The following is a 27,018-nucleotide window of genomic DNA, read 5'->3' on the forward strand; positions in this document are numbered from 1 at the left end:
GCGAGTTTTCCGTCTCGCGAGGCGTTCGTCTTGCGGGGCACCACTGTATGGGCAAAATATGGTCTCAATTAGATTGTTCCAGTGAATTGAATGAAATAGAGTTGTCTTTGTGGACAATGCTTTTTCACACCCCACTTGAAAGAGAGGTAGAGGCCATAAGACAGTATGTATCCTGGACCACTTGCAAGGTGAATGGCATGAGAAGGGTAAAGTTCATTCAAGGATTCTGATTCTCTGTGTATGCACAACTGAAACTGAGTACTTAGGGCGAGGGGAAGCAATATCACCTTTATTTTAGATGCAAGTCTTTACCTCTGAACTACCACCTGCCCTCCAGTCAGTCAACAAGCCTCTGTGTTTGTACTTGAATGCTGAGTCACAGCGCTGGGCTTCAGCTCCCAAGCCCCTACTTGCTCCTCTAATTACATTTTTTGAAGTTGAACTGCTAATTAGTGCTGCAGCTCTGTGTTGTGTAGCAGAACTCAGACTGCTATGTCTGAGCCTTACCTTTTGACTTGGGTCAAAATACACCTCTTAAGCCAGATCTGGGGAATCTGAAGCTTTGCAGAAAGAAGGTAAGTCACAGCCAATATACACCACCTAGCATTTTAATTCAGCACACACTACTGTAAAGTTCCAAAGACATTTAAAAACGAACCACACACTCACTTCCCCAACAGGATTAAGCAATAAATTACAGTCTCAGGCTAGATTGCCACCACCTCAGCCTAAGAAATTAGCTTCTCAAAGCGCCTGGGATTGGGAGAGCAGCTATTCACTCCGCTCCTTTGGCTCGCGATACTTCCACTGGATGTAGTCAAAGATGTCCTTCTCACTGTTGACAAGGAGGGGCTCCCCAGCAACTCCTGAAAACATACACACAGTGCAAATGGGGATGGGTGAGTTAAGTCCACTGGTAGGAAGGCAGGTTTATGGCAAAGCACTCCACTCCACACCCCCCAGAGTTATAAAATCAGTATTATGTGAACAGTATAGAAAATGAATTGCATTTCTTGTGGACACAAATGCTGTTTAGCAAAAGCAGAATCAGCAAGAGATCAGCAGGTCGTGGAACCAGCTCTGTTAGAGGGTAACACTCCCGAATGCAAAAAGTGAGGACCAGTGTGTGGGTGGGTGTCATGGAGGGGGAGACAGGATACAAACAACAAAGGGAAGGATCACAGCTCGGAGGGAGAGCATGGGCTTTGGATGCAGAGTTCCAGATGAAAAATCCCTGGCCGCATCTGCAGGCAGAACTGGGAAAGGCTTAGGCATGAAAACCTGGAAAGCTACTGCCACTCAGTCCAGGCCAGCCTTCCCCAAGCCGCTGCCTGCTAGATTTTTGGACTACAACTCCCAGCAGCCCCAGACAGCATGGCCAATGGTATGATGGGTATTGTTGCCCAACACGCATTAGAGGGCACACACGTTGGCAAGGCTGGCGTAGACCAGTGGTTCCCCAACTCCACCCCCACCAATGGACCACCTGAAAATTGTTCTTATCTTGCTGCCCCACTTGGGGATTTTTCTGCCTGTTGCAGCAACTGGAGGGGGCCGTGCTAGATGCTGTTTCATTTTTACCTGTTACTTTATGGATTCTTTTATTTCTTATATATTGTATTCCATAGAATTCAAATTGTAATATAATCATATACAGTATGTAAGAAAAGAAGCAACAGAAACACAATTAAAAATCATTTTGGATATTTAATGCAACGAATGTGCCACCTCCTGCCTTCAATCACAAAACCACAGACACCTTCAGACCACCAGGATAAAGCTGGTGGGCCACTGGTGAGCCATAGACCAGTTTGGAAGCCCTGCTACTAACAATCTTCACCTAGAAGGACCAGCAGTCCAGGGAAGTGAACAAGCCCCTTCTTCTGGACACTAGAAACATTCCCTTGTCCCTACCCACCATTTTTCTTCACTATCTCTTTGCAGCCACGAGAGCTAGATGTTTATTTCCAGGAAGCAGACAACGGAACCAGAAGCCAAGATTTATGGCACGGTTGCAGTCGAGACAAAGAAACACAGACAGCCTCAAATCCATCCCCTAAAAGAGCAGATGTGAGCACTCACCGGTGATCCCCAAGGGCCGGATTGTGTATTCATTGAGGGTGAAGCCCATTTCCAGAGCATGGGTTCTCATGTTCTTATTGAATATGTCGCTTCCAGTGAAGTACAGAACTCCACAGTAATACTGATCCCTGGGAATCAACCTGCAGAGCAGAACCAAGAGGGGAAGCACAATAAGAACCTAAGGGAGCCTGCTGGGTCAGATCAAAGGGTGCCCATCCCGTTCTCACAGTGGCCACCCAAATGCCCCAATGGGAAGCCTGCAAGCAGGACCTGAGCTCAAGAGACTCTCCTCACTTGAGATTCCCAGGGGAGGAAGGTCACAGCCATCCTGGCTAGTAGCTACTGATAGACTTGTTCTTCATGAACTTGTCCAATCCTCTTTTCAAGCTATCTAGATTGGTGGCCATCACTGCCTCTTGTGGTAGCCAGTTCCATAGTTTATGTGCTGTGTGAACAACTCTCTTATTTGTCCTGAATCTTCCAACATTCACTGGCAATGAATGGCTCTCTGTCATGTGCAAGAGCTTCCTGCAGCCAATCAAAGCCCCACTTTGGTTTCTGAACGTTTTGGAAGTCAAACAGACTTCAGGAACGGATTCCGTTTCACTTCCAAGGCATGACACTCTCTCTCTCTCTCTCTCTCTCTCTCTCTCTGTGTGTGTGTATTACTATTTATTCCATCTAGCATACCAGTGCAGTTACCAGCCCCCTGTTCTCCTTGAGATTTACCTGATATCAATCCTCCTGTAAGGGTAAGCAGTTTCCTCATCTTTGCTTGGGAGCTGACACACTCCCTATAAGTTAAAGAAAGAAAACGTACATACATACATACATACATAGCAAGGAAAACACCAAAAATCATTAGGCACTCTTAGAGCCCGACACCTTTGATCAAGCATGTTGCCCCCAGTGTATCCCATACCTGGTGTCATATGACGGAGACTCAGTGTAAACGCTAAACAGCTTGTGGAGCAGCTTTCTCCAGAGCAGAATTTCCTACCAAACAAATCCCTTCCAATATGGCTGGGATTGTAGTTTTATTTTGCAGGTAAACCTACACTCTTCAGTTCAGCAATTCTTTGGCTTCAAAAGAACCAAATGGTGATTTTCTGAAACAGTTCACGAATGCTGGGATCTGGGCTGGCCTCAGGAGCACTGAGGATCTCTGGGGTGGTTGGGAGAAACTGCTTACAAAAGCAGGCTGCAGGGCCGCTTGTTCCAGAGATCCATTTGGACAGGTACAGGCAGCAACCGCAGGATTGCGATTTTTGTGCCCTGGAGGGCCAGCTAGGTTTCTCCCACACATGTACCCATAAAAGTAATAGGTATGGAACAGCATGTCAGTTGAAACAAGAGTTTGCAAAGATAAGTTAATAAAAAGGGGGGGGGGCGTTTCCACACCCATCACAGAACATGCATTTTCTTGGTCAAGTTTTAGGACAGAGGGCTCAGTCTAAATGCAGCCATTTTAGCGCCACTCACAATTAAGACGTTGAGAACAAGATATCTGAGGCCTGCGGAGACACACCTAAACTGGATGTGAAACTTGATAGCACACATCCGGAGCAGGAGAACACTTGATGGTCTCTCTCCAAATAAATGATGCTTTCACCTTGTTCTTTGTGGCAAAACCCACATCAAAGGGGGATTAAGTATCTGCATCCTGACAAAGAATCTGTTGCTGAAACAAAAAACCTGAGATTTTCTGCAGCCAAAAAGTCTTTCCCTACAACTCCACACAGCTGAATTTCATAGGAACGTTTTAAGGAAATGCACTTCCGCCCGAGGTCAAACATGAAAGGGGGTTTCCTTGACTTCAATACATGGAATTTTAAAACTTGCTAGCATTTCAAGGAAGAGGCAAGTCTGGGCTCTCTTAATTTCTCATGGCTCATAAATTGGCATTCCAATTGTCAAGGACTAAAGAAAGGAGGCGAGAACTCAATTACTTGGGGTTCTCTGTCTTCTCCTCCTGCAGGTTTGATAAAAACACTCACCATGAACTTGGTGTCTCCCTTCGAAAGCGTATCTGTAATGAAGTGGATGTTTTCCAGTTGCTCGACCACTTGATGCAAAAGCTTTGGCTTCAGAAGGAATAATATTTGTCATCATTGAGTAGATAACAAAACACACTTGTAATGTTTATTCAGATGCCTCACAAACTTGCCGTCAGAAGGAGTCTAGAAACTGTTTCTCCTCCTGCACAGAATATTTGAGGGCTGCTGGGAGGCTATTCTCTTGGGAACAGCAGCAACAACTTAGAGCCTCTGCCCTGTTGAACGCTCTTTTGCCTTGAAATAAGGCCTAGTGCCATCTTGTTTCTGGCGCTTACTACAACTTTTCACTCAAACCTTCCTATATCAGTTGTTAGTTACGCACTATGTTGCATCTCACTGGTCACTGTGAAGTCTGAAATGCATTTTATGCTGTTTTATCTTGACTGTTGGCAGGCTATGCCTTTTTTCCCTTTAAGACTGATAGGTGCTAAGCGGTCTAAAAATATTTTCAAATAACTAAATAGAGAACAGGGACAAGGCAAAGTCATTTTACTGCCTGAGGTGGAAAGACGAAGGACAGCCTCCTCTGAATCACAACCACTAGAAAGTTCTTCGGCACAAAATGAGAAACTTGTTTCATAGACTTTTATGTAGCAGATCTTCCCAGTGGAAGGTGTCCACAATGGAGCAGATCTGTCTCTTGCCTGCTCCAGTGACTCTACTTGTTCTTGGAGGCAGCTGCAGCAGCTGGCTTTCCGTCTCTGTATAGGGCAAGAGTTGAGGCACAGAAGAAAATTGTTCTTGCTAAAACTGGGGATTCTGGCTGCCTTATGACTGTGTTAGGCAGCAGTAACCAACATGGTGCCCTCCACTGTTGTGAACAACTCCCATCACCCATGACCACCGACTGTGCTTGGGGGTTGGAGTCCAACAAAATCTGGATGGCACATCTGTTGGTTACCCCTTGTATTCGGGATTGGGAAGAAATATTATTGCAGGGCAGACTTAGGATCTGTCCTGCCTCACCATTCTCAGGCTGGGGCTGTCCTGCCTGTGGAGATGCAAGTCATGAAGTATTATGTTTGCACACCAGTATTTGCTGCTTTTTTATGAAGTCTGTAATCCAAACTCATAAATATATGTTCTGAGTGGTTTTTTTAAAATGTAATAGACTGCAGAAAGCACCTGTTTGGAGGATTCTGAAGTGAAGTTTGGATGGGTCAAAAGAATATCCATATCCCCACTTGATTCTGCACCTGTCAAAACCAGAGTATAAGAGAATAAGAATCCTGCTTTCCAGCCAAACCTAGAAACTTTGTTTTTATTTCCTCACTTCTACCCTTCAGCTCTGCTGCGGTCTGCAAGGTTTAGTTAGATCTGCAATTGAGGTAGGTAGCCGTGTTGGTCTGATGCAGTCGAAATAAAAATAAAAAGTAAAAAATTGTCTAGTAGCACCTTATAGACCAACCAAGTTTGTTCTGGTATAAGCTTTCGTGTGCATCTGAAGAAGTGTGCATGCACACAAAAGCTGATACCAGAACAAACTTAGTTGGTCTATAACGTGTTACTACCACCTTATATTTTTTTTTATTAGATCTGCAAGTTTTACAAGTCCCACTTCTGCCTCAGTTAAGTGACATAACTAATGTTGGGATCTCAAGCATGTTAGATTTTTTTTTCAGACTAATAAATACTAAGCAGTGTAGAAGTCACCAAGGAAACACAAATAAAATCAACAAAGTTTTTAAAGACAAATACAGTGGTGCCCCGCAAGACGAATGCCTCGCAAGACGAATGCCTCGCAAGATTAAAGAGTTTTCCGTTTTTTGAGTCGTTCCGCAAGACGAATTTCCCTATGGGCTTGCTTCGCAAGACGAAACATCTTGCGAGTTCTTGCGAGCTTGTTTCCTTTTTCTTAAAGCCGCTAAGCCACTAATAGCTGCTAAGCCGCTAATAGCCGTGCTTCGCAAGACGAAAAAACCGCAAGACGAAGAGACTCGCGGAACTGATTAATTTCGTCTTGCGAGGCACCACTGTATACAGAACAAGGTTCCATGTTCTTGCCCCAGTCAGGCATTACAGAAACCTCAGAATTGTGCCAGAGAGGACACAATTCCCCACAACAACTAACAGAGACTCACCTCGACGGAAACTGCCACACACTGTAGCAATATACGTGGGGTCCACTTTCTTTACCTCGCTCAAAACGATTTCCTGTTTTGGACAAAAAGAGATCAAGTGATTTGATCTTTCTTCCACAGACCCCTCCTTGCCTTTCCCCACAATGAGGAAGATTTTGCTCACCTGCATCTCTAACATCTCTTTCCGAGGAATTCTTTTCTCAAAGTCTTCAAAGTACCTGCACATGCAAAATAAATGAGGATAAGGAAGCAGCAGTGACTGTGTTCCTGGGCGCACCAATTTTCAAGTTCTTTTGAAATTTAAATCCACTGACTCTTATAAATCCCTCCCAGTTACACAGTGCAAATTCAGGTCTAATTCAAGTACTAATTCGCATATGTTCTGCTTTGCTGCCCAAGTTTTTTTACTGCTGTTTTACAGGGTGTGTTATATGGATTTTTGTATGCTTCCTACTGGTAATGCATTGTTCTCTGAGATTGTTGTAATTAGACTCTTCGTGCAGCAAAGAACTAATACCAATATTGTGTCAGCTTTAGAATAAGTATTGAACAAAACCTTCTATCATCTGTAGATATACCGTATTTTTCGCCCTATAGGACGCACCGTCCCATAAGGCGCACCTAGTTTTTTGGGGGGGAAATAAAGGGGAAAAAATTATTTACCCCCCAGGCGCGGGGCTGGGGCGACCCGAGCTTCCCTCGACCCCAGCCCCCAAACAGGCAGCTCTCTGCAAGCTGTGGGAGCCCAGCGCTGGCTCCCGCTGCTTGTGGAGAGGTCTGCGAAGCCTGGACGCGCTGATTTCAGCGCGCACAGGCTTTGGGATGCCGGCAACTCTCCCCAAGCAGCGGGAGCGTTCCCGCTGCTTGCGGAGAGGTCTGCGAAGCCTGGACGCGCTGAGATCAGCGCGCGCAGGCTTCGGGATGCCGGCAACTCTCCCCAAGCAGCGGGAGCGCTCCCGCTGCTTGCGGAGAGGTCCGCGAAGCCTGGACGCGCTGAGATCAGCACGCGCAGGCTTTGGGATGCCGGCAACTCTCCCCAAGTAGCGGGAGCGCTCCCGCTGCTTGCGGAGAGGTCCGCGAAGCCTGGACGCGCTGAGATCAGCGCGCGCAGGCATCGGGATGCCGGCAACTCTCCCCAAGCAGCGGGAGCCTTCCCGCTGCTTGCGGAGAGGTCCGCGAAGCCTGGAGAGCGAGAGGGGTCGGTGTGCACCGACCGCTCTCGCTCTCCAGGCTTCAGCGAAAGCCTGCATTCGCCCCATAGGACGCACACACATTTCCCCTTCATTTTTGGAGGGGGAAAAGTGCGTCCTATAGGGCGAAAAATACGGTAATATGCTAAAGCTATTGTTTAAAACAGAACACTTCTGACACAGGCCAAGCAATATGCCGCAGCAAAAAATATCAGTGATACATGAATGCTGCTTCTCAACATGACTTTGTTATAAACCTTCCTTTTTCAACAAGCCTTTTATGGGGAGGTTTTTATCTCTGTCTGTATCTCCATTGAATTTTGAAATTGTTTTTATGTGTTTCTATTGTTGCTTTTTTATTATTAATCACTTTGGGATATTTCATTTAATTTATGATTCACTTCCCACAAAACAAATAAAATAAACACATCTTTGAACTGGTCAGTAGCACTACTGCCCATACAATGAATGTTTCACTACTAATGGCCCATTTTGCAAGTAATTCAGTATCACAGAATTTCAATCAAGAAACCATGGAGGGCAAGTCAGACCCTGACCAACACCACAAACTGCTGAACAAAGGTAGCTAAAACTTGCATAGAGATTAACATTTGGCAACAAATGAAAAATCTGCCATGGTGTTGCTTCTGAATGCATTATATTAAAAAGCTCTATGCAAGTGTGCCATCAAATAACTATAAATATCCATAACTGAACCTTTAGAGGAAGAAAATATGCAGGTCTTACTTCAATCCAATTCGCTGATGATGGTTCAGTTTGTGCTCATTTTTTCTTAGATCTAGAAGGAGCAGAGTAATGAAATCAGTTAAGCATTTTATTAAATGACTATCTCTTCCAGATGAAGCATTTACCAAGTGACTGTCCTGATTTGCTCTCAGAAAACCTGCACAGAGGCTATATCCCATCATAGTCAAATGGCTGCTCTCCTGAACAAATTACTGTATTTTCCCATCACTTTTCTGACTACAGAAGTCCAATCTTTTTCAAAAGTGGATTTGTTGTGTTGCTCTTGCTATTTATATTGTACTGTGTTGTTGTTTTATTCCTTAAAGTTGGCTATGAAAAAGTACTCTTATGACGCAAAGGGCACACGGAGGCATCTCCTCATGCAGGCCTGTGCAGTCTAGAAGCAGCCCTCAAGAGAGGAGGAAATGTTTGGCACAACTTTCTTGGCACTTTCTTGGATATATCAACAATCTGGGATCTCTGGATTGTGATCCCAAGGAGACAGACAAAAGGGAGAAGTGGGTCACAAGCCTGATTACTGCAGAACCAATTTGGTTTCTCCCTCAAAATGTAATAGCCCCTGAAATACAAATAGTTACTTGCATTAGCTTTAGAAAGAATATTCTCCAAAATTAAGTAAATAAAATAAACCAATCATTAGTTATAGAAACAAAGAAAAACCATCCAGCTGATCTAAATCAATTTAGCCAGGGGCAAAAAATCCAACTTGTCAGCCCAAAGCGGTCCTGAATAGTAAAGTTTTATGCATTTCTGGAAGGCAAAAGAGAAGGACCTTTGTCTGAGCAGCTTCTGGTTGTACTTCAGATGGCAAAGACCATCCTAAGCATGAGGAAGCCATTGGTAGGGGCAGGGAGGGGGCACACAGTGGAATGGGAGGAGGAAACTCACTTCAGTTTCCTCAGGCCAGATATGAAATGGCAGGTTAGAACATAGAAAAACCCAGCAACACCCCACCCATCACCCCAAAACAGTAATTCACATACCAAACACCAAAGGACACCAAAAGAAATCCTTCAGTTTTCAACAGATAGGGATAAAGAGGGGCATCTTCAGCAACTGATAGAAGCTGTCAAGTGATGGTGCCAGATGCTCCTGAGGGTGGCAGAACAGAAAGGAGGGCCTCCTCCACTGATCTTGATCCCTGGGCTGGTCTATTGGAGAGGGTGATGGTATTGGGAGGCAGTATTGGATGAGGGGGGAGATGGATAGGGCAGCAGAGCTATAGTTGAAGAGTCCCCCTAGCCCTGTCTAGGCATTTCCAAAGATGGAGGCATGTTGGCCTAAGCAGATAAGCAGCATGTTCCCTCAAACCAGAGAGACAGCCACAGCGGACTCACCTTCCAGAGTTTTAATTCCTTCGTCCACAAACTTCCTGGCAGCTGCAGGCCTACAAAGCAACAAGGCTGCTCATCACCAGTTTGAAGAGAATCTCCAGCATAACATCTCATGCAAAATTTCACTCCATGAGGCTGTGTCTGCCATGGGACAGATTGCTGACCCAGGGCAAACAGTGGAAGAGTTTTAGAATTAAAATGACAAAACAGCAGAATCTTGGACGGCAGAGGCAGAGAATGTCAGAGCCTTCCAACGGGGAGGAAATAACAGCTGGTGGGAGTTGAGAATCCAAAAATATCTGGGGGGCACCAAACTGGGGGAAGCTGGATTATGAAACTGGGAAACTGTCAATAGCAGCAGCAGAATGTGAATTTCAATCTCCTCAAATTTGAGATCAAATGCATTCAGGAGACCCGGTTTCAAAGCTCATTTCTACGCTTGGTTTTAAAAATGCACACACATTTACCCTATACCGCTGACTCTGGTCAGGAAATTGATAGAAGAGCTCGTATCATCCTGTCGAATCTAGAAGGAGGAAAAGAACAGGCTGTTTCCAACTCCACAAATGAAACAGATAGTCAGATTATGGCAGGGAAACGGTTTCTGTGAAGCCCGAGTGAGACATGGTTCACTCAGCCAAAGCAATGCCTGCCTTTGTCTCCTCCCTGCTACGTGGTGGGATGTGGGAGCACAGGCGGCAGCGGAGACAGAAGCAGCAGGGGAAGATTTCCCCATGAACTGTGCAGAGTCAGCTTTCACAAAGAGCCTCCTGGATCAGACCAATGGCCTGTTTTCACAGGGGCCAACCAAATGCCCGTGGGAACCTGCAAGCAGGATTCCAGCACAGGAGCACGCTTCCACCCTGTGGTTTACAGCAACTGGTATTCAGAAACATTGCTGCCTCCACTCGGTGGGCACCATTTGCGCCCCCCGGTACCGTGAAAGAGCCTTTTTAAAGGCTACGGATCGACATCGGGAGTGAGCGCGGTGCTGAGAGTCGCTACCCAGCCTGCGAAGTGAAGCCGCGTCGCCATTAGCGGAGAGCGCCGATTCCTTCCTGAAAAGAAATTTGGACTGAATTCCCGTGAGTAGGAACTGAAAAACAATTGGGAAACTTTAGAAATTGAGCTGAAAGCGGGGGGTTAAATCAAGGAAGTCTGCCTCCCCCCGACTGCATGAAATTTAAAGCAGCGGAACTTTAAACTTGCATCCGATGAAACTTGCTTTCTAAGTAACTGAACCGGGCACGGGGATTTTGGATCTCCCCTCTAGCTAGCAGGGCAGAGGGGAGACGAATGAGACTGTAAATCTGCAAGATCTATTTCAAGCAAAATCCTCTGCTGTCTCGCTCTAAAAGCACGAAACGGTCTGCCTTCTTAGAGCAATAGCTCATTGAACCGACTTGCCCACAAAGTAATACTATGATACTGTGATACAAAGTTTATACAGTGATTGGCCACAGTGTAATACAAGGGGAAACAACATAGACTGTGAAACTGTGAAACTGTGAAACTGTGGCAATTTGCAGCTACAAGTTTATAGCAATATTGACTCTGACTGTAAAATCCTTCTTTTTTACACCTTTGGACATTCTCCTTTGTTCTTGTATTTGAACTTTTTACTTTATGGCCATTTTGATTTGCTCCCCCTAGAGGGTAATGAATGTTTGACACGGCCCAGGACAGTGGAATTTCCCAGCAGAACAGCTCCCGTGGGAAGTGACCTTGACATGAGTGGTACACAGGAAGAGATTGTCACAAGAGCTAAAATAAGACAACAACAACAACAGCTGCAACAGCAGTCGTCAAAGAAAAGAGGCTCAATTTCAGCTGCAGCTCCAGGACCAGCAGGAATAACAGAACAGGAAAAAGCAGCAGCTGCCTCTATGGAAGCGGTGACAGATGCCTTGCTTAAGATAAATCAAACTCTGGAGTCTTTGACAAAACAAACTTCAGAAAATACGCAAAAATTAACAGAGATATCAGCAAGATTAAATCAGAATACAGAATCCATCAACAAACTGGTAGAGGAAAACGCAACCACACGCCAAATTGCCGAGGATGCGAAAGCTGCTGCTGGAGAGACGCAGGAGAGACTAGAACCGATTGCCAAGAAGGTCTATGAGCACGACGCAACTTTGGCCTTATGGGACTTACAGAGAAAAGAGAGAAACTTAAAACTAAGGTTGGTTCCAGAGAATGAGAGAGACAATCTCGCGGAATACCTGACACGGGAGTTTGTGGGCTGTTGGGATTTGGAGGAAGACGAATTTAAAATCACAACAGCTTTTAGACTGGGCAAAAAACAGGACAGAAAGACCCCGAGAGACTGCTTGATCACACTCAGATCCAAGGAAGAAAGAGACAAAATCCTAGGATTACACTTTCAAAAGGCCCTTCAAATTGGTAACTCAACTGTACAGATCTTTAAAGACATCCCAAAATACATCCTGGACTTAAGAAACTTCTACAAGGATTTGGCCCTCTTGCTAAAGAAAAACAACATCCGTTTTAGGTGGGAATTCCCACAAGGACTGTCATTTGACTATAAATTAAAAAAGGTGAAAATAAAGACAATCCAAGATAAAGATAAATTTCTGGCAAGACACCAGGAGGACCTCCAGAAGGGGACTGTGGACGTACTGGCAGAACAGAGGAGAGCACTAGACATTCTCAACCTTTCGATTGGACAGAAACCATTACCATCAGAAGAAGAGCAACAACTTGGAGCTGTTGGAGGAGCTATAAGAAAACAATAAGATGGCTCTACAATTCCTTAGCTGGAATTGTAATGGACTGAATGGGCCTTTGAAGAGAAGACAAGTATTTCACATTTTGAACAGAGAACAATTGGATTTGATATGCCTACAAGAAACACACATAACCAGAGCCCATAGGAGACTACTTACAAACAAAAGGCTAGGACAAGAATTTGTTTCATCAGATAAAGTTAAGAAAAGAGGAGTTGTAATATATGTGAAAGAAAAATGGGCCCCAAAAATGATTTTTAAAGATGAACAAGGGAGATATTTGGCAGTGGAGATACAAGTACAAGGAGAAAAACTGTTAGTTGTTGGAATTTATGCACCAAACGAAGGCAAATCTGACTTCTTTAAGAGACTTCATGAAACCCTTACGGACTATCTGGACTATAATATGATAATGATGGGAGACATGAATGGCGTGGTCTCTACGAATATGGATAAGTCACAAAGACTAACAACCACTAAGGAAGGGAGACTGCCTAAGACTTTCTTTGAAATGACTGAAAACATGGACTTGATAGATATATGGAGAGTAAGGAACCCTCTGGAGAGAGAGGGAACCTTTTTCTCCCAAGCAATGCTGACCTGGACCAGAATCGATCAAATCTGGATTACTAGTGGTATGGCTCCAAAGATTAAGAAGGTAGAAATCTGCCCAAAAACTTGCTCCGACCATAACGCCGTGAAGATGGAAATGAAACTAACATCAACTGGTCAATTTAGATGGAGAATGAATGACACCCTCTTTCGAGACAAGGAAATTCTTACGAAGGCCCAAAAAACTTTAAAAGACTATTTTGAAATAAATTTGAGGGCTGACGTTGAGAAAAGAGTGATCTGGGACGCAAGTAAAGCCGTGATGCGAGGCTTCTTGATTCAACAAAACTCAATAAAGAAGAAAAAACAGAATGAGAAAAAAGAAAAGATTTTGGAAAAGATAAAGGAAGGAGAGAAAAAACTAAGAGCAAAGCCAAAGTCCCAGGAGATTTTAAGAGAGATTAAGCTATATCAGTCACAATATATGGAATTGATGAACCTAGAGATTGAATGGAAGATAAAACAGATGAAGCAAAAGACATTCGAATCGGCAAACAAATGTGGTAAACTTCTGGCATGGCAATTGAAGAAAAGGCAGAAATTAAATACAGTCACAAGTCTAGAAGTGGATGGAAAGAACATATCTAAACCTAATGAGATTAGAAACTGTTTCTTAGGCTATTTTAAAAAGCTTTATACCCAAGGCCCGCAAAATGAAGAAGATATAGACAAATTCCTTGGAAAATTTGGATCACAAAAAATCTCTCATCAAAACAAGATTGATTTGAACCAGAGAATATCAGAGCAAGAGATAGAGGCTGCCATTCAGAATATGCAACTAGGCAAATCTCCAGGACCAGATGGGCTGACTTCAAGATACTACAAATCACTGAAGGAATGGTTGATTCAACCACTGAAAGAAGTCTGTAATGAGATCCTTGAGGGAAAAAGGGCACCTGAATCGTGGAAAGAAGCATATATTTCACTCATACCAAAGACAGAGACTGAAAAGACTCAATTGAAGAACTACCGCCCAATATCTTTACTCAATGTGGATTACAAAATTTTTGCAGACATTTTGGCAAAAAGACTTAAAAGAGTGTTGATGGAGAAGATTCATGGGGACCAGGCAGGCTTTCTCCCTAAAAGACACCTGGCAGACAATGTTAGAAATGTGATAGACATTTTGGAAAAGCTAGAGGTGAATATAAACACCAAAGCAGTATTGATCTTTGTGGACGCGGAGAAAGCCTTTGATAATATTTCCTGGAGCTTTATGTTAAAAAATCTTCAGGGGATGGGGGTAGGTAAAGGTTTTGAGAATGGTATGGCTGCAATATATTCTGAACAAAAAGCTAAATTGATTGTAAATAATGTAGTGACGGAGGAACTTAAGATAGAGAAAGGAACACGACAAGGGTGTCCAATCTCCCCATTACTTTTTATTTCAGTCCTGGAGGTGTTGCTGAATATGATAAGGGAAGACCAGCAGGTCAAGGGTGTCCAGGTCGGAGCTAAACATTACAAGTTAAGAGCGTTTGCAGATGACCTAGTATTGACTTTGCAAGAGCCAAACGCTAGTACGAAAAAGGTGTTAGAAATAATACAACAGTTTGGCCAGGTAGCTGGATTCAAGCTGAATAAACAAAAAACCAAAGTCTTAGGCAAAAATCTAACAGATGCAGAAAAGGAGAAGTTCCAAGAGGAGACAGGGTTGACACTGGTCAAGAAGGTGAAATATCTAGGGGTCTATTTGACATCAAAAAATGTGAATTTGTATAAAGATAACTATGAAAAATGTTGGTCGGAAATTAAAAAAGACCTAGAAATTTGGTCAAATTTGAAACTGTCAATGCTAGGCCGAATCGCTGTGATTAAAATGAATGTATTGCCTAGAATGTTATTTCTATTTCAGACCTTGCAGATCCTGGATAAGATGGAATGTTTTAAGAGGTGGCAGAAAGATATTTCAAAATTTGTCTGGCAGGGCAAAAAGCCCAGAATTAAATTTAAAATACTGACAGATGCGAAGGAAAGAGGGGGATTTGCCCTGCCGGACTTGAAATTGTACTATGAGGCAGCAGCATTTTGCTGGCTGAAAGAATGGATGCTCCTCGAAAATACAGACATCTTAGATCTGGAAGGTTTCAACAACTCTTTTGGTTGGCACGCATATTTATGGTATGATAAAGTTAACAGTATTTTCAAGAATCACATTGTTAGAAAAGCATTGTTTAATGTTTGGAGAAGATACAAAGACCTTTTGGAAAACAAAACCCCTAGATGGGTCTCACCAGTGGAGGCCAAAGCAGTGAAGAAACTCAATATGGAGGTCGGATGGCCGAAGTATTGGGAAATTTTGGAACAAGATGGAGATAAGTTGAGATTGCAAAGCTATGAGAAACTGAAGCATAAGGTACAAAATTGGTTTCAGTATCATCAAATAGTGGAATTTTTCAAACAGGACAGGAAAATTGGTTTCCAGATGGAAAAATCAAAATTAGAAACTGAACTGCTAGAACCTAATACTAAGAATTTATCCAGAATGTATAATTTGTTGCTGAAATGGAATACACAGGAGGAAACAGTCAAATCAGCCATGATTAAATGGGCACAGGATGTTGGTCATAACATTATGTCAGATGACTGGGAATGGTTATGGAACACCGGTATTAAATTTACGGCATGTAATGCCTTAAAGGAAAACATTATGAAAATGGTGTACAGGTGGTACATGACCCCAGTCAAGCTGGCAAAAATTTATCATTTGCCCGATAACAAATGTTGGAAATGTAAAGAGACTGAAGGTACCTTCTACCACCTTTGGTGGACATGCCCGAAGATTAAGGCTTTTTGGGAAAAGATCTATAATGAAATGAAAAAGGTACTTAAATGTACTTTTCCTAAAAAGCCAGAGGCCTTTCTCCTGGGCATTGTCGGCCAATTGGTGTCGAAGAAGGACCGAACTTTCTTTATGTATGCTACAACAGCAGCAAGAATCCTCATCGCAAAGTATTGGAAGACACAAGATTTACCCACTCTGGAAGAATGGCAGATGAAAGTGATGGACTATATGACATTGGCTGAGATGACAGGCAGAATCCGTGACCAACGAAAAGAGACGGTGGAAGAAGAATGGAGAAAATTTAAAAGTTACCTTAAGGACTACTATAAACTTAATGAATGTTAATGTGCTGTGGTTTTTAGAAACAAAGGGATACAGTGATATAAGATCAGAACATAGAGAGGACTAAGATGACAGAGGTTGAAAAGTAACAATTGGGAGTTGCTACAAAACTTTGGACATTGGGATGCAGAAAGGGGAGGTATGGGGAAGTCCCAGAAAAGAGGTTTATGAAAATATGTTATGAATTTATACATGTATGTTTGCTCTTTCTGTGTTTGTTTGTCTTTAAAAATTCTGAAAAACCAATAAAAATTTTATAAAAAAAAAAAAGAAACATTGCTGCCTCCAACTGCGGCGGCGGAGCTTAGCTACTGTAGCTAGTAGCCATGGATGGATAGCCTTCTCCTCCATGAATATGTGTAATCCTCTTTTAAAGCCATCCAAGTTGGTGGCCATCACTGCCCCCTGTAGGAACAAGTTCCACAGTGTAACTATGTGATGCGTGAAGAAGGACTTTCTTTGATCTGTCCTGAATCTTTCAGCATTCAGCTTCACATGAGATAATAATAACAATAATAATAATAATAATAATAATAATAATAATAATAATAATAATAATAATAATAATAAAAATAAATTTATTTATACCCCGCCCTCCCCGGCCAGAGCTGAGGTCAGGGCGGCTAACACCAGTAAGATTACAATAAAAACATAATAGAAAGAAAAAGAAAAACCAATTTAAAATGCAGCCTCATTTTAAAAGGAGCCCAAAACCGTAAGGGGAGGGAAACATAAGGGTCAGACTGAGTCCAAACCAAAGGCCAGGCGGAACAGCTCTGTCTTGCAGGCCCTGCGGAAAATGTCAAGTCCTGCAGCGCCCTGCTCTCTTGTGACAGAGCATTCCACCAAGTCGGGGCCAGTACTGAAAAGACCCTGGCCCTAGTTGAGACCAATCTAACCACCTTGTGATTTGGGACCTCCAAAGTGTTGTCATTTGTGGACCTTGAGGTCCTCTGCGGGGCCGACCAGGAGAGGTAGCTGTTCTTGACAGAGTTTGGGACTCATTAAGGTGCAGCAAGGGGACAGATCTGACCAAGTAGTTTCAGTAATAGAGCAGATGCTCTGTGTGCAGAATGAATCAGGTTCTGTCCTGGGTATCTTCAGGTACGGCAGGGAGTGTCTGCCAGCCAGCCTCACTTGGTATGCAAGGCAGCTTCATATGCTGGCATGGTTTATTTTTATTCATTAAATAAATGTTTCTTAACTGCCTTACTTCAAGAGATTTCAAGGTGGTGTACGCAAGTATTAGGCAAACTATTCACCCCATTAAAAAAAACAAAATGACACTCCACGCTCTTTTAGTAAACCTCTTGTGGTTTTATTACAATCAAGTAGTGTATAAATGTTGTGGGTAGGAAATTTAGAAACAATATAGAAGGACAACTAAGTTCAATATGTATGCTTGTACTTTGCATATACGTAATTTCAGAGTGAAATATTATACCACTTGTACAAAACAGAGTTATAAAAATCCAATTAGTTACCTTTTCCAGCTTTCGTAGTTTTCCAGTAGATAAAAACTCATCAATCTTTTCTGCAATTTTAGCTCCAACTCCATCCTTTAAAAAAGAAAAGAAAAATGAAAAAATGGGAGAGCTACACAGGAACTTAACTTACAACAGCGAGCAAGAGAGGGAAGCACATAAAACAATGTTGTAAAGAATAAAGCATTTGCCATAACAACATGGAGGACGAGTCCTCCACCTGCCTGGGACTTGCATTCCCATTGTCCCCCGGTCAGCAAAGCCAATCAAAGGGCAGAATCCACCAGGAGGTTCTTCTGTGCTGGCCCCATTGAGATGATCAGAAGCAGTGCAAGAACATCGGTTTTGTTTTTAAGTTGCACGGCTCCTTTAAAACGTGCTACTTTCACACATGAACATGCCCAAAGCAGCTCACAACACAAGAGCAGCAATACAGGAACAGTAATGTATATCAAAACAGCATTACTACTATGGTCTGCTCCCGATTAGCTTCAAAACACAATACAGCAATCCAATAAATGACAATTCTACAACAGTTTCTCCTGCCAACCTAGCAGTTCGAAAGCACGTCAAAATGCAAGTAGATAAATAGGTACTGCTCTCGCAGGAAGGTAAACAGCGTTTCCGTACGCTGCTCTGGTTCGCCAGAAGCGGCTTAGTCATGCTGGCCACATGACCCGGAAGCTGTACGCCGGCTCCCTTGGCCAATAAAGCGAGATGAGTGCCGCAACCCCAGAGCCGGTCACGACTGGACCTAATGGTCAGGAGTCCCTTTACCTTTACAACAGTTTATTTCAATCAAGCAAATGTTTAAACAATGTTCCAAGTAATTTGGAAGTTAGCATCAACACCTAAACCACAACCAATTTTGCATATTAATTGTTATAATAAAATAATAAGCTAAGACACAGCACAAATCCCCATTCTTTTTTCTCATTGTGTTTTTATTTTTATTTTGGCAGATTACAAACCATAAATTTGAATAAATTTGTAGAAAAATTTGTAAACATATACAGAATCTGAAGATGAATTTTATCGATTCTGAATTATTCACAAAATTATTCTTTTCCTTCTCCTGCAATGAGGCTCCATTTTAATATTTTAATGTTCCATTATTTTAATGTTGTATTTTATTTTTGTTTTTAAGTTGTAATCACTCATCTTGTTTTTATTATTGCTTGTAAGCCGCTCTGAGCCCGGCCTTGGCTGGGGAGGGCGGGGTATAAATAAAAAATTATTATTATTATTATTATTATTATTATTATTACCTGCCTGTTCTTAAGGGACTTACCAGCTTCTTTGCTTCAGCTCCACTTTTGATCTTGCTTGGATATTTCGATATCACAGAGGCTGCCTTCCTGTATGCAGCAATGAAAAATCTACAGTCATATTTTGGGCCCCCAAAATTGGCTCACAGCATGAGATCCCCATTGCCGTTCCAAAGAAAAGCAACACCCTTCCAGAAATTACAGTCAATTATAGAGAAGAAGCAGAAGACAGAAGTTCAAATAAAGGATCTCTCTCCTCAGAGAGGTGGCAGACAGTAACTGTATACATCCAGGCCACTCACTTTGCAGATCTCCCTCCAGTGCAATCCTGTAAAGATTTCTGTTGGGCCAGGTGTCATGGTCTGCTGGCAAACAGATTATTTTTTTTCTTTATAGGCCACTTCATATTCCAACAGAAGTCTCTAAGCAGTTTACAAATCCCAACGAAAAGGATTGAGTATAAAAATATGATATAACTTAGACATGCAAACCCAACAACTATTACTGCTGCTACTACTACTGATTCCACATTGTTAGTAACATAATTAAATATCTCTTAAAATGTAGATAAATAAATCATATACAAAACATCAAAATATACCATAATGCAGATAACACATTGTAATTACAGTATAACATTGTTATAAAACCCCCACATAATTACCAAAACCATTCACACTACATAAAACTAAACCCACAACCCACACAAAGACAATCATTCAACAGACTCCTAACACTCACTGTCACTCCATCCACTCAATTCTCACTTTAAAAAGCACACCTAATACTGAAATAAAGGACATTATATTTCCACTTCTGCACAGGATTTGTATTTTGCAAAAGTAAAGATGTTCCTTTACTTTATCTCAAGAGGTGAGACCAAGTTCTCCTAAGATGCTGTCTCTGTTTTGCACTTATTCCTGGAGACTCAGCCATATTTTGAAGGGGGGGGGGCACTGATGGAGATTTGCTGTGAAACAGAGTCAAAATCTGGGATGGGGTGTCAAAGTACCACCATTGCAAGAAACCAAACCCACACGCTATGAAATGTCCTTATTTCAAAGCCCTCTGTAAAACTGCTTTGCCAAAGAATCGGTGGGTTTCCAAGCCAAGGCAGATCAGATGATAGCAGAGATCTTACCTATAAGCATTGTACTTGTGGATGGCCCTGTTCACATTCCTCTCATAGTTGGCCAGTTCTGAAAAAAATATTCTAGTTAATTGTGAACAAAATCACATAAATTGGGAGATTCGTCAACCTTTGAATGCCTGTTGAAAACTTTTCTAAGCTGCCAGGCTTATGCAGGCAATTTAGAAAATATATATTTTCATAATAGTCGTACCTTGGATCCCGAACGCCCTGGAACTCGGATGTCTTGGCTCCTGAATGCCGCAAACCCAGAAGTGATTGTTCCAGTTTGTGAACGTTCTTTTGGAACCTGAACATCTGACTGGGCTTCCGCGGCTTCTGATTGGCTGCAGGAGCTTCCTGCAGCCAATCAGAGGCCGCAATTTGGTTTTCAAACATTTTGGAAATCGAACGGACTTCCGGAATGGATTCCATTTGACTTCCAAGGTACAAGTGTAGCTTGTTAATGGTCTCAGATTCTAAATTTTTACATGCTTTTATTATATACAGATATCACTGTAAACCACTTTGATATGATATAGTGGTATATACTTTTTAAATAATAAATAAATAAAAATAGGGCCCAGCTCAGGTCAAGGTCAGTATGATTCAGTGCCAATCATTTAAATGACAGAGATAAGTGACTGCTCACTCTACTTCAACTGAAATGCATGAAAAGAGGGTGCTCTGTTTGCATTGGATTGTGCCCATCTACACTGAAAACAGAGAAAGATCTATAGATATAGGGGACGGGCATAGCAAATAAAAAGCAGAAAATTAAGCAAGCATAAACACTGAGGCCAGACCAAGACTATAAAAAGTGAAGACACAATTTTCCCTGTTGCATGTGACCATGCTGGACCATTTGCAGAGCCACACCACACATCTAAAGCACATCCAATGCACGTGACTTTCCCCAAAGAATATCGGGGACTGTACGGTCCCCCTCACAGAGTTACAATTCCCAGCTTCCTTGCCAAACTACAGTTCCCAGTTCTTAAAATGCAATAGGATGGTGCAGATCTGCTGGGCAACTTCCATCACTCTTTAGTATCGGCCATGCTGGCTGAGGCTGATGCGAGTTGGGAGTCCAACAAGCATCCCACCCCTGGGTGGAGCCCAGCCACACTTGAAAGGCTTAAGAGGTTTTATGCTGGCATCAACATCTGTGGACTGGAGCCCATGTGATCCAGTTCAAGAGAAAGCTTGTGGACACTCCAGAGGCATTTGACTAGCTGCTGTGAAAAAGAGGCTGATGAACTGAATGGATTTATGGTCTACACCAGCCTTTGCCAACCTGATGCCCTCCAGATGTTTTGGGCTACAACTCCCATCAGCTCAGCTGGCCAAGGCTGATGGGAGTTGCAGTCCAAAACATCTGGAGGGCATCAGGTTGGTGAAAGCTGGTCTCCAGGGTACAGGTCTCACAATGAAGGCAGCTGTGAAGCTGTTCCCCATGTGGGCATGTGTTAATGGTTTGTTTTTATTCTTGTTTTCATTTTATTATGTATTCTAATTTTATATCTTTATGTTGTGAATTACCCTGTGATCTTCAGATTAAGAACGGTGTACAAATTTAATAAATAGTAACAGTCCTAATAGTAAAATAAGTGGAATAATTCAGCACCTTGCACCCTCTACCTACATGCAGCCTGTTCTGTCCTTGACCACTTCTGCCATTTCTTCCGCCTTTTCTGCTGCTTCCTCTTGATGACTTGCCTTTAATAACTACTTAGCCAGGAGTGGAAGTGGGGCTTGCCAGGCGCAAGCAGCCCTGCCGTACAACCTTCCAAAGCCAAGAGCAGTGGTTCTGAAACTTTCAGAATAAAAATTTGCTTGCAGCACACCAATTTTTTTTCTTATGAAATGCAGTAGAAAGTGCAGCAAGGATTGCGCTTGGCATCACTTGATGCTCCTGCTCTCATTTTGAAAAGATACCTATCAATATTCTGCAAATAATAATAATAATAATAACATTTCTATACTACACTAAAGTACTTATAACCACATATGTATTTTAGATACCGTATTTTTCGCTCCATAAGAAACACTCTTTTCGTCTTAAAAACTAAGGGGAAATGTCTGTGCGTCTTATGGAGCGAACGTGTGGTCCCTGGGGCTGGGGGGACCTGGGCTTCCCCCGCCCCAGCCCCGTGGCTAAAAAGGAAGCCAAGACAGCGAGCGGGATCCATCCCGCTTGCTGTCTTGGCTTCTTTGCTCTTTGGGGCTGGGGACCCGGGCTTCCCCTGACAGCCCCAGAAGCTCTGGGAGAAGTCCGCTGCTCTTTGGGGCTGGGGGGGGGGAATAAGATTTTTTTCTTGATTCCCCCCCCCAAAAAAAAACCTAGGTGTGCCTTATGGTCCGGTGCACCTTATGGAGCGAAAAATACGGTAATATGTAACACATATACCTATATACTAGACAAGCGTATATGAAATTGTAGTTTTGCATACATGGCGATACTTTTCATGTACTTTTCACTTCCTTTTGTTCCACTGAAGTACTTTCAATGCACAACTGAAAGAGCAGGATCGGGACGCCGCCCCCCGCCCTGGCCCCCCTCCACTTATGGGACGCCCCCCCCCCCGCCGCCGCCCGGCCACGCACCGCTCAGGAAGTCGGTGATGCCCTCGTTGGGGTTCTCCTGCGGCGCCTTCCTCTTGCTCATGGCGGGGACCAGGCAGCTCCCGCCCCGGGAGGAAGCCGGCTCGGCCGCCGGCGGGGCAGCTAGGCAGATTCAGAGCAAACTGGGGCCTCCCAGGCGCTTTGGACTACGAGTCCCATGAGCCTCAACGTCATTCAGTTGCGCCAAATAGAGAAGGCGGAAGTGGCCTCTTCGCTCCAATGAGGTTCGCGTCTCTCCTTTCTTATCTCTGTGGGAGGTGAAGGAGAGGCGCGTCCGGAAGTGACGCAGACACGGTTCAGGAAGCAGGAGCGTCAGGAGCTGCCTGAGAGGAGAAGATGTGAGTCCACTGGTCGCCTTCTTGCGCCGTCTCGGTCTGTGCTGTCCGCCCGCCCGCCCGCCACTAACCGCGCTCTGTCTCCTTTTCCCCTTCGCAGGGCCAAGGTCACCTTTAAGGTCACGCTCACCTCAGACCCGCGGCTGCCTTACAAAGTGTGAGTCCCCTCGCTTTCCTGGGTGCGCATGCGCGGGCTGCTGAGCCACATCATTCTCCAGCGGGCGGAGGGGCGGGGCTTTTCTCTGCGACGCTACAGTTTAGTCAGCCTCTGCCGGGAACCGCCAGAGGGCGCTCCAAGACGGCTCATAATAATATAGGGGTAACTGTAGGGGCACGGGTGGCGCTGTGGGTTAAACCACTGCCAATCAGAAGGTCGGCGGTTCAAATCCCCTTGACGGGGTGAGCTCCCGTTGCTCGGTCCCTGCTCCTGCCCACCTAGCACTTCAAAAGCACATCAAAGTGCAAGTAGATAAATAGGTACCACTCCGGCTGGAAGGTAAACGGCATTTCTGTGCGCTGCTCTGGTTCGCCAGAAGCGGCTTAGTCCTGCTGGCCACAGGACCCGGAAACTGTATGCCGGCTCCCTTGGCCAATAAAGCGAGATGAGAGCACAACCCCAGAGTCGGCCACAACTGGACCTAATGGCCAGGGGTACCTTTACCTTTAACCGTACTTGACTCTGCAGGCAATCTCAGTAATCCGTGCAACAGTCCTGTAAGATAAGTCAACATTATTCCACATGCCATGTTTTATTTTGTTGTGGCCTGTCTTCTCCAAGCAATTTAGGGAATTAGGTTTTGAGTGGAACTGGCTTGGTCTGCCCTTTACCTTAAATATAGTGAAAAAGGGGGATATGCGGGAAGAGCAAGTAGCAGCCTTTCTTCCTCCCGGCTTTTAGACCTGTGGCCGACTTAGGGAATGTATTGTGAACATCAGCTGCTAACTAGAGATTTGTAGCTGCTGGAATGCTTCTTTCTTATTAGTTGGGGAATTAATTAGGAAATCTTATTTATGGTTTTCTGTAGACTGAGTGTGCCTGAAAGTACACCATTTACTGCTGTCTTGAAGTTTGCTGCAGAAGAAGTAAGTAAGGTTCTGGCAACATCCAAATTGCACCTGCTGTTGCATTTCTTTACGTGTTTATGTTTTTTAAAAATGTATTATATTTCCTTTTCAACTAGTTCAAAGTACCTGCAGCAACAAGTGCCATCATAACAAATGGTGAGTGTTTCCCCCCTGTAATTTAGGAAACTTTGAGGTAGACCTGGTGCCAGTGGCCAAGATGTTCAGGCATCTCTTCAGGTGTCCAAAACCAATGCTAGTCCAGGTTCCATCTATTTTAATAGGACTAATGCGGGAGAAATTCCAGTTGATTCTGCCTAGGAAGTTCATGCTTACCAATGTTTGTAGGCTTCTGTGATGCAACAGCAAGCTTCCTTTTGGTTATTGAGAGGAGTTGCTGTGTTGACTGACTTATTTACTTTCCCCCCACAGATGGAATAGGGATAAATCCTGCACAGACAGCTGGTAAGTAGTTATTTGCAGTTAGATTTTTAAAAATGGAATATTTTTCTATGTAAGTTTTTTTAATACTGTCATTTTCTCAAAAGGATGTACAGTCATAGGAAAAGGAAAGTACACCCTCTCTGAATTCTTTGGTTTTACATATGAGGACATAACAACAACTACCTGTTCCTTAGCAGGTCTTAAAATTAGGTAAATACAACCTCAGATGAACAACAGCACATGACATATTGCACTGTGTCATGATTCATTTAACAGAAATAAAGCCAAAATTGAGAACCCGTGTGTGAAAAACTAAGTATACCTTATGATTCAATAGCTTGTAGAACCAACTTTAGCAGTAATTACTTGAAGTAATTTTTTTCTGTATGACTATCAATTGCTCAAATCGTTGTGGAGGAATCTGGGCTCCATTCTTCTTTATAACATTGCTTCAGTTCATTGAGGTTTGCTGGCATTTGTTTATGGATAGCTCTCTTAAGGTCCCTCCACAGCATTTCAGTTGGGTTGAGGGCTGAACTTTGACTGGGTCATTGCAACACCTTGATTATTTTCTTTTTCTGATGATAATTGCTTATGATCAATTAAACAAGGGTGTTTGATTAGCAGCAGCTATCTGCTACTTAGCTTCTTAATTCCTCTGGAAGCAGTAAGGGTGTGCTTAGTTTTTCACACATGGCTTTTCCATTTTGGCTTTATTTTTGTAAAATACATCATGACATGGTGCTATATTTAATTAATTTTAAGTAAATAATATTATTAAGTAACTATTACTGGTAAGATTATTGTTATTATGTCCTCATATGTAAAACCACAGAATTTAAAGAGGGTATACTTTCTCTTTCTTTTTCCTATGACTGTAAGCTGCAGATGAGCTATGCAAGTGACATTTTAAAAAATCTCAGCCAGACCTCTTTAGCTTTCCTGTAACCAGCCTGGTCAGAATCTTTAATTTTGTCATCTCTGCTTAGGCGTTAGCAAGAGAATGCAGCAAAGGTGTCTTAACACATTACAGAGAACTGTTCACATGCATCTGCTGTGACCTGTCAGACTAGAAGAAGTTGCCTTCATGGCTTACTTCCAATAACAGCAAGTCATTTACCCAAAGCCTTACCTTGGCTTACAGTGATTTATGCTTACCTTTTTATGTACTCTCATGTAACCAATTTCTTGCCCCCCTTCCTCACTAGGAAACGTCTTCCTTAAGCATGGCTCAGAATTACGGCTTATTCCCAGAGATCGTGTTGGGAAATGTTAACATGTGTACTTACTAGATAAGGTAAATAGCAGGCAAAAAGTATCCGTAAGCATATTCACTTAGGAATTAACCTACTATATTATAATGCAAAATACATTGTATTTCCCTGTGAAATCATCGTGCATCAGCTGTCAACTCCTGCCAAGAAAAGAGTGGCCTCAGAGGTTGGATGGACTGCTTAGAATTGAAGGACCCACTGAATTTTTACTGAAAGACTCCTATAGAGAATCGTCTTACAGAGTGGCTGGATTTTCTTCTGAGGAAACAACTTCTTCTAAATGGAAGCTTATTTCCAGTATATGGATGTCTTTGACTTGATCCAATAGTTCCTTGCAAGTGTGGAAGGACCAGTTTGCATCAAAAGCTACCCCATTCACTAGGATTGAGCAGACACTGTCATGTGCAGTGGAAATGTGTGCTGAGCTTCTTTCTCCATTGAAGTAAACTGGGAAGTCTACTCCTGGCATCTTCCCGTATGCACTCCAAGGAGGTTGGAGCCTGGCAGCTGCCATTCACAGCCATAGCAGATTGTTTGGATATGTTGATGTGATGTGTGTTAAGACCTAGTAACATTAAATACCTGGTCATAAGGAGCCCAACTGAGTAATACCACTATTAATCAAATAACAAAATGGGAGATGCTCCAGGGTTTGTTTCAGTTACGGAAACTTGTTTGCATTTGTATCAGGAATTCCAGCGCTCTTTTTTCATTCCATTAAAAGAAATCATTTAAAGGCTTTGGTTGCTGTTTGGGGGCAGAAATGTTCGTAGCGTTTGTATGATTTAATTGTGCCAGCCTCCATCTGCTTGTTTTATTCAGAATGGCACTGTCTAGCTTCAAGATGGCTCATTTTACCCCAGATGGATAATAAATTATACTTTATATGATTAACTTGCCAGGCCTTTGCATATCAACACAAGAACCTTGAACCTGGCTCACTACCATACTGCCTTGTTGAGTCAGAAACCAGGGATACCTCTACTTATGTTTTCAGAAGTGGGGTTGGGGTTGCAAATCCCTGAGCTCATTTGCCAAGTTAGTCCCACATCCAAGCCTTTCTGCTGCTACTCTCCATCCTCGAACAAATGAGGTATCAGTGAACAGACTGGCAAAAGATATTTTCCTGCAGTGGGGAGGGTAACTTATTTTGCATAAGCCTGGCTAGTGGAACAAGTCGTAGGGGGCAACACATCCAAGGAATCCCCTGCAGAAAAGGAACCTCCACAGAAGGTTTAATGTCACATTTCTAATTGTGGAAGATGAATAAAAAGCACCTATTTGTAGTAGAGGCTCTGTGCACACATTGTTTTACTGTTGTGGGCCTGTCTTGTTCTTTAGTGTAGGTCTTTCTTTGACACAACTAGGTAGTTCTGCGGCAAAAAAGGAATTGAGT

The 27,018-nt window shown here is 43.1% G+C and overlaps 2 protein-coding genes across 4 annotated transcripts; one reads left to right on the forward strand and one right to left on the reverse strand.

Moving 5' to 3' along the window:
* Window positions 1–592: 592 nt before the first annotated feature.
* POLB (DNA polymerase beta) lies at window positions 593–22,671 on the reverse strand. Its single transcript, XM_081203194.1, has 14 exons — window positions 22,490–22,671; window positions 19,895–19,952; window positions 18,777–18,843; window positions 17,486–17,560; window positions 9,980–10,038; window positions 9,516–9,565; window positions 8,158–8,209; window positions 6,384–6,438; window positions 6,221–6,293; window positions 5,265–5,335; window positions 4,080–4,166; window positions 2,812–2,876; window positions 2,083–2,222; window positions 593–866 (listed from the first exon to the last, which is right to left on the reverse strand). Exons 1-14 carry the CDS (start codon window positions 22,548–22,550, stop codon window positions 772–774), a joined length of 1,008 nt encoding a protein of 335 aa, XP_081059320.1. The 5' UTR covers window positions 22,551–22,671; the 3' UTR covers window positions 593–771.
* Window positions 22,672–22,771: 100 nt separating this feature from the next.
* On the forward strand, window positions 22,772–26,512 carry UFM1 (ubiquitin fold modifier 1). Of its 3 annotated transcripts, XM_081203315.1 has the most exons (7): window positions 22,789–22,845; window positions 22,943–22,999; window positions 23,868–23,925; window positions 24,024–24,063; window positions 24,337–24,369; window positions 25,557–25,645; window positions 25,753–26,512. In XM_081203315.1, coding segments are annotated over exons 1-6 (258 nt in total). In that variant the 5' UTR covers window positions 22,789–22,843; the 3' UTR covers window positions 25,625–25,645; window positions 25,753–26,512. The 3 variants fall into 3 exon arrangements, with proteins under 3 accessions (XP_081059439.1, XP_081059441.1, XP_081059440.1); XM_081203313.1 differs by lacking the exon at window positions 25,557–25,645 and having other exon boundaries at window positions 22,772–22,845; XM_081203314.1 differs by having other exon boundaries at window positions 22,793–22,845; window positions 25,557–26,512.
* The last annotated feature ends 506 nt before the right edge of the window (window positions 26,513–27,018 follow it).

The sequence above is a fragment of the Podarcis bocagei genome (genome assembly GCF_964188305.1).
Source record: "Podarcis bocagei genome assembly, chromosome: 7".
In the NCBI taxonomy this organism is placed as follows: Eukaryota; Metazoa; Chordata; class Lepidosauria; order Squamata; family Lacertidae; genus Podarcis; species Podarcis bocagei.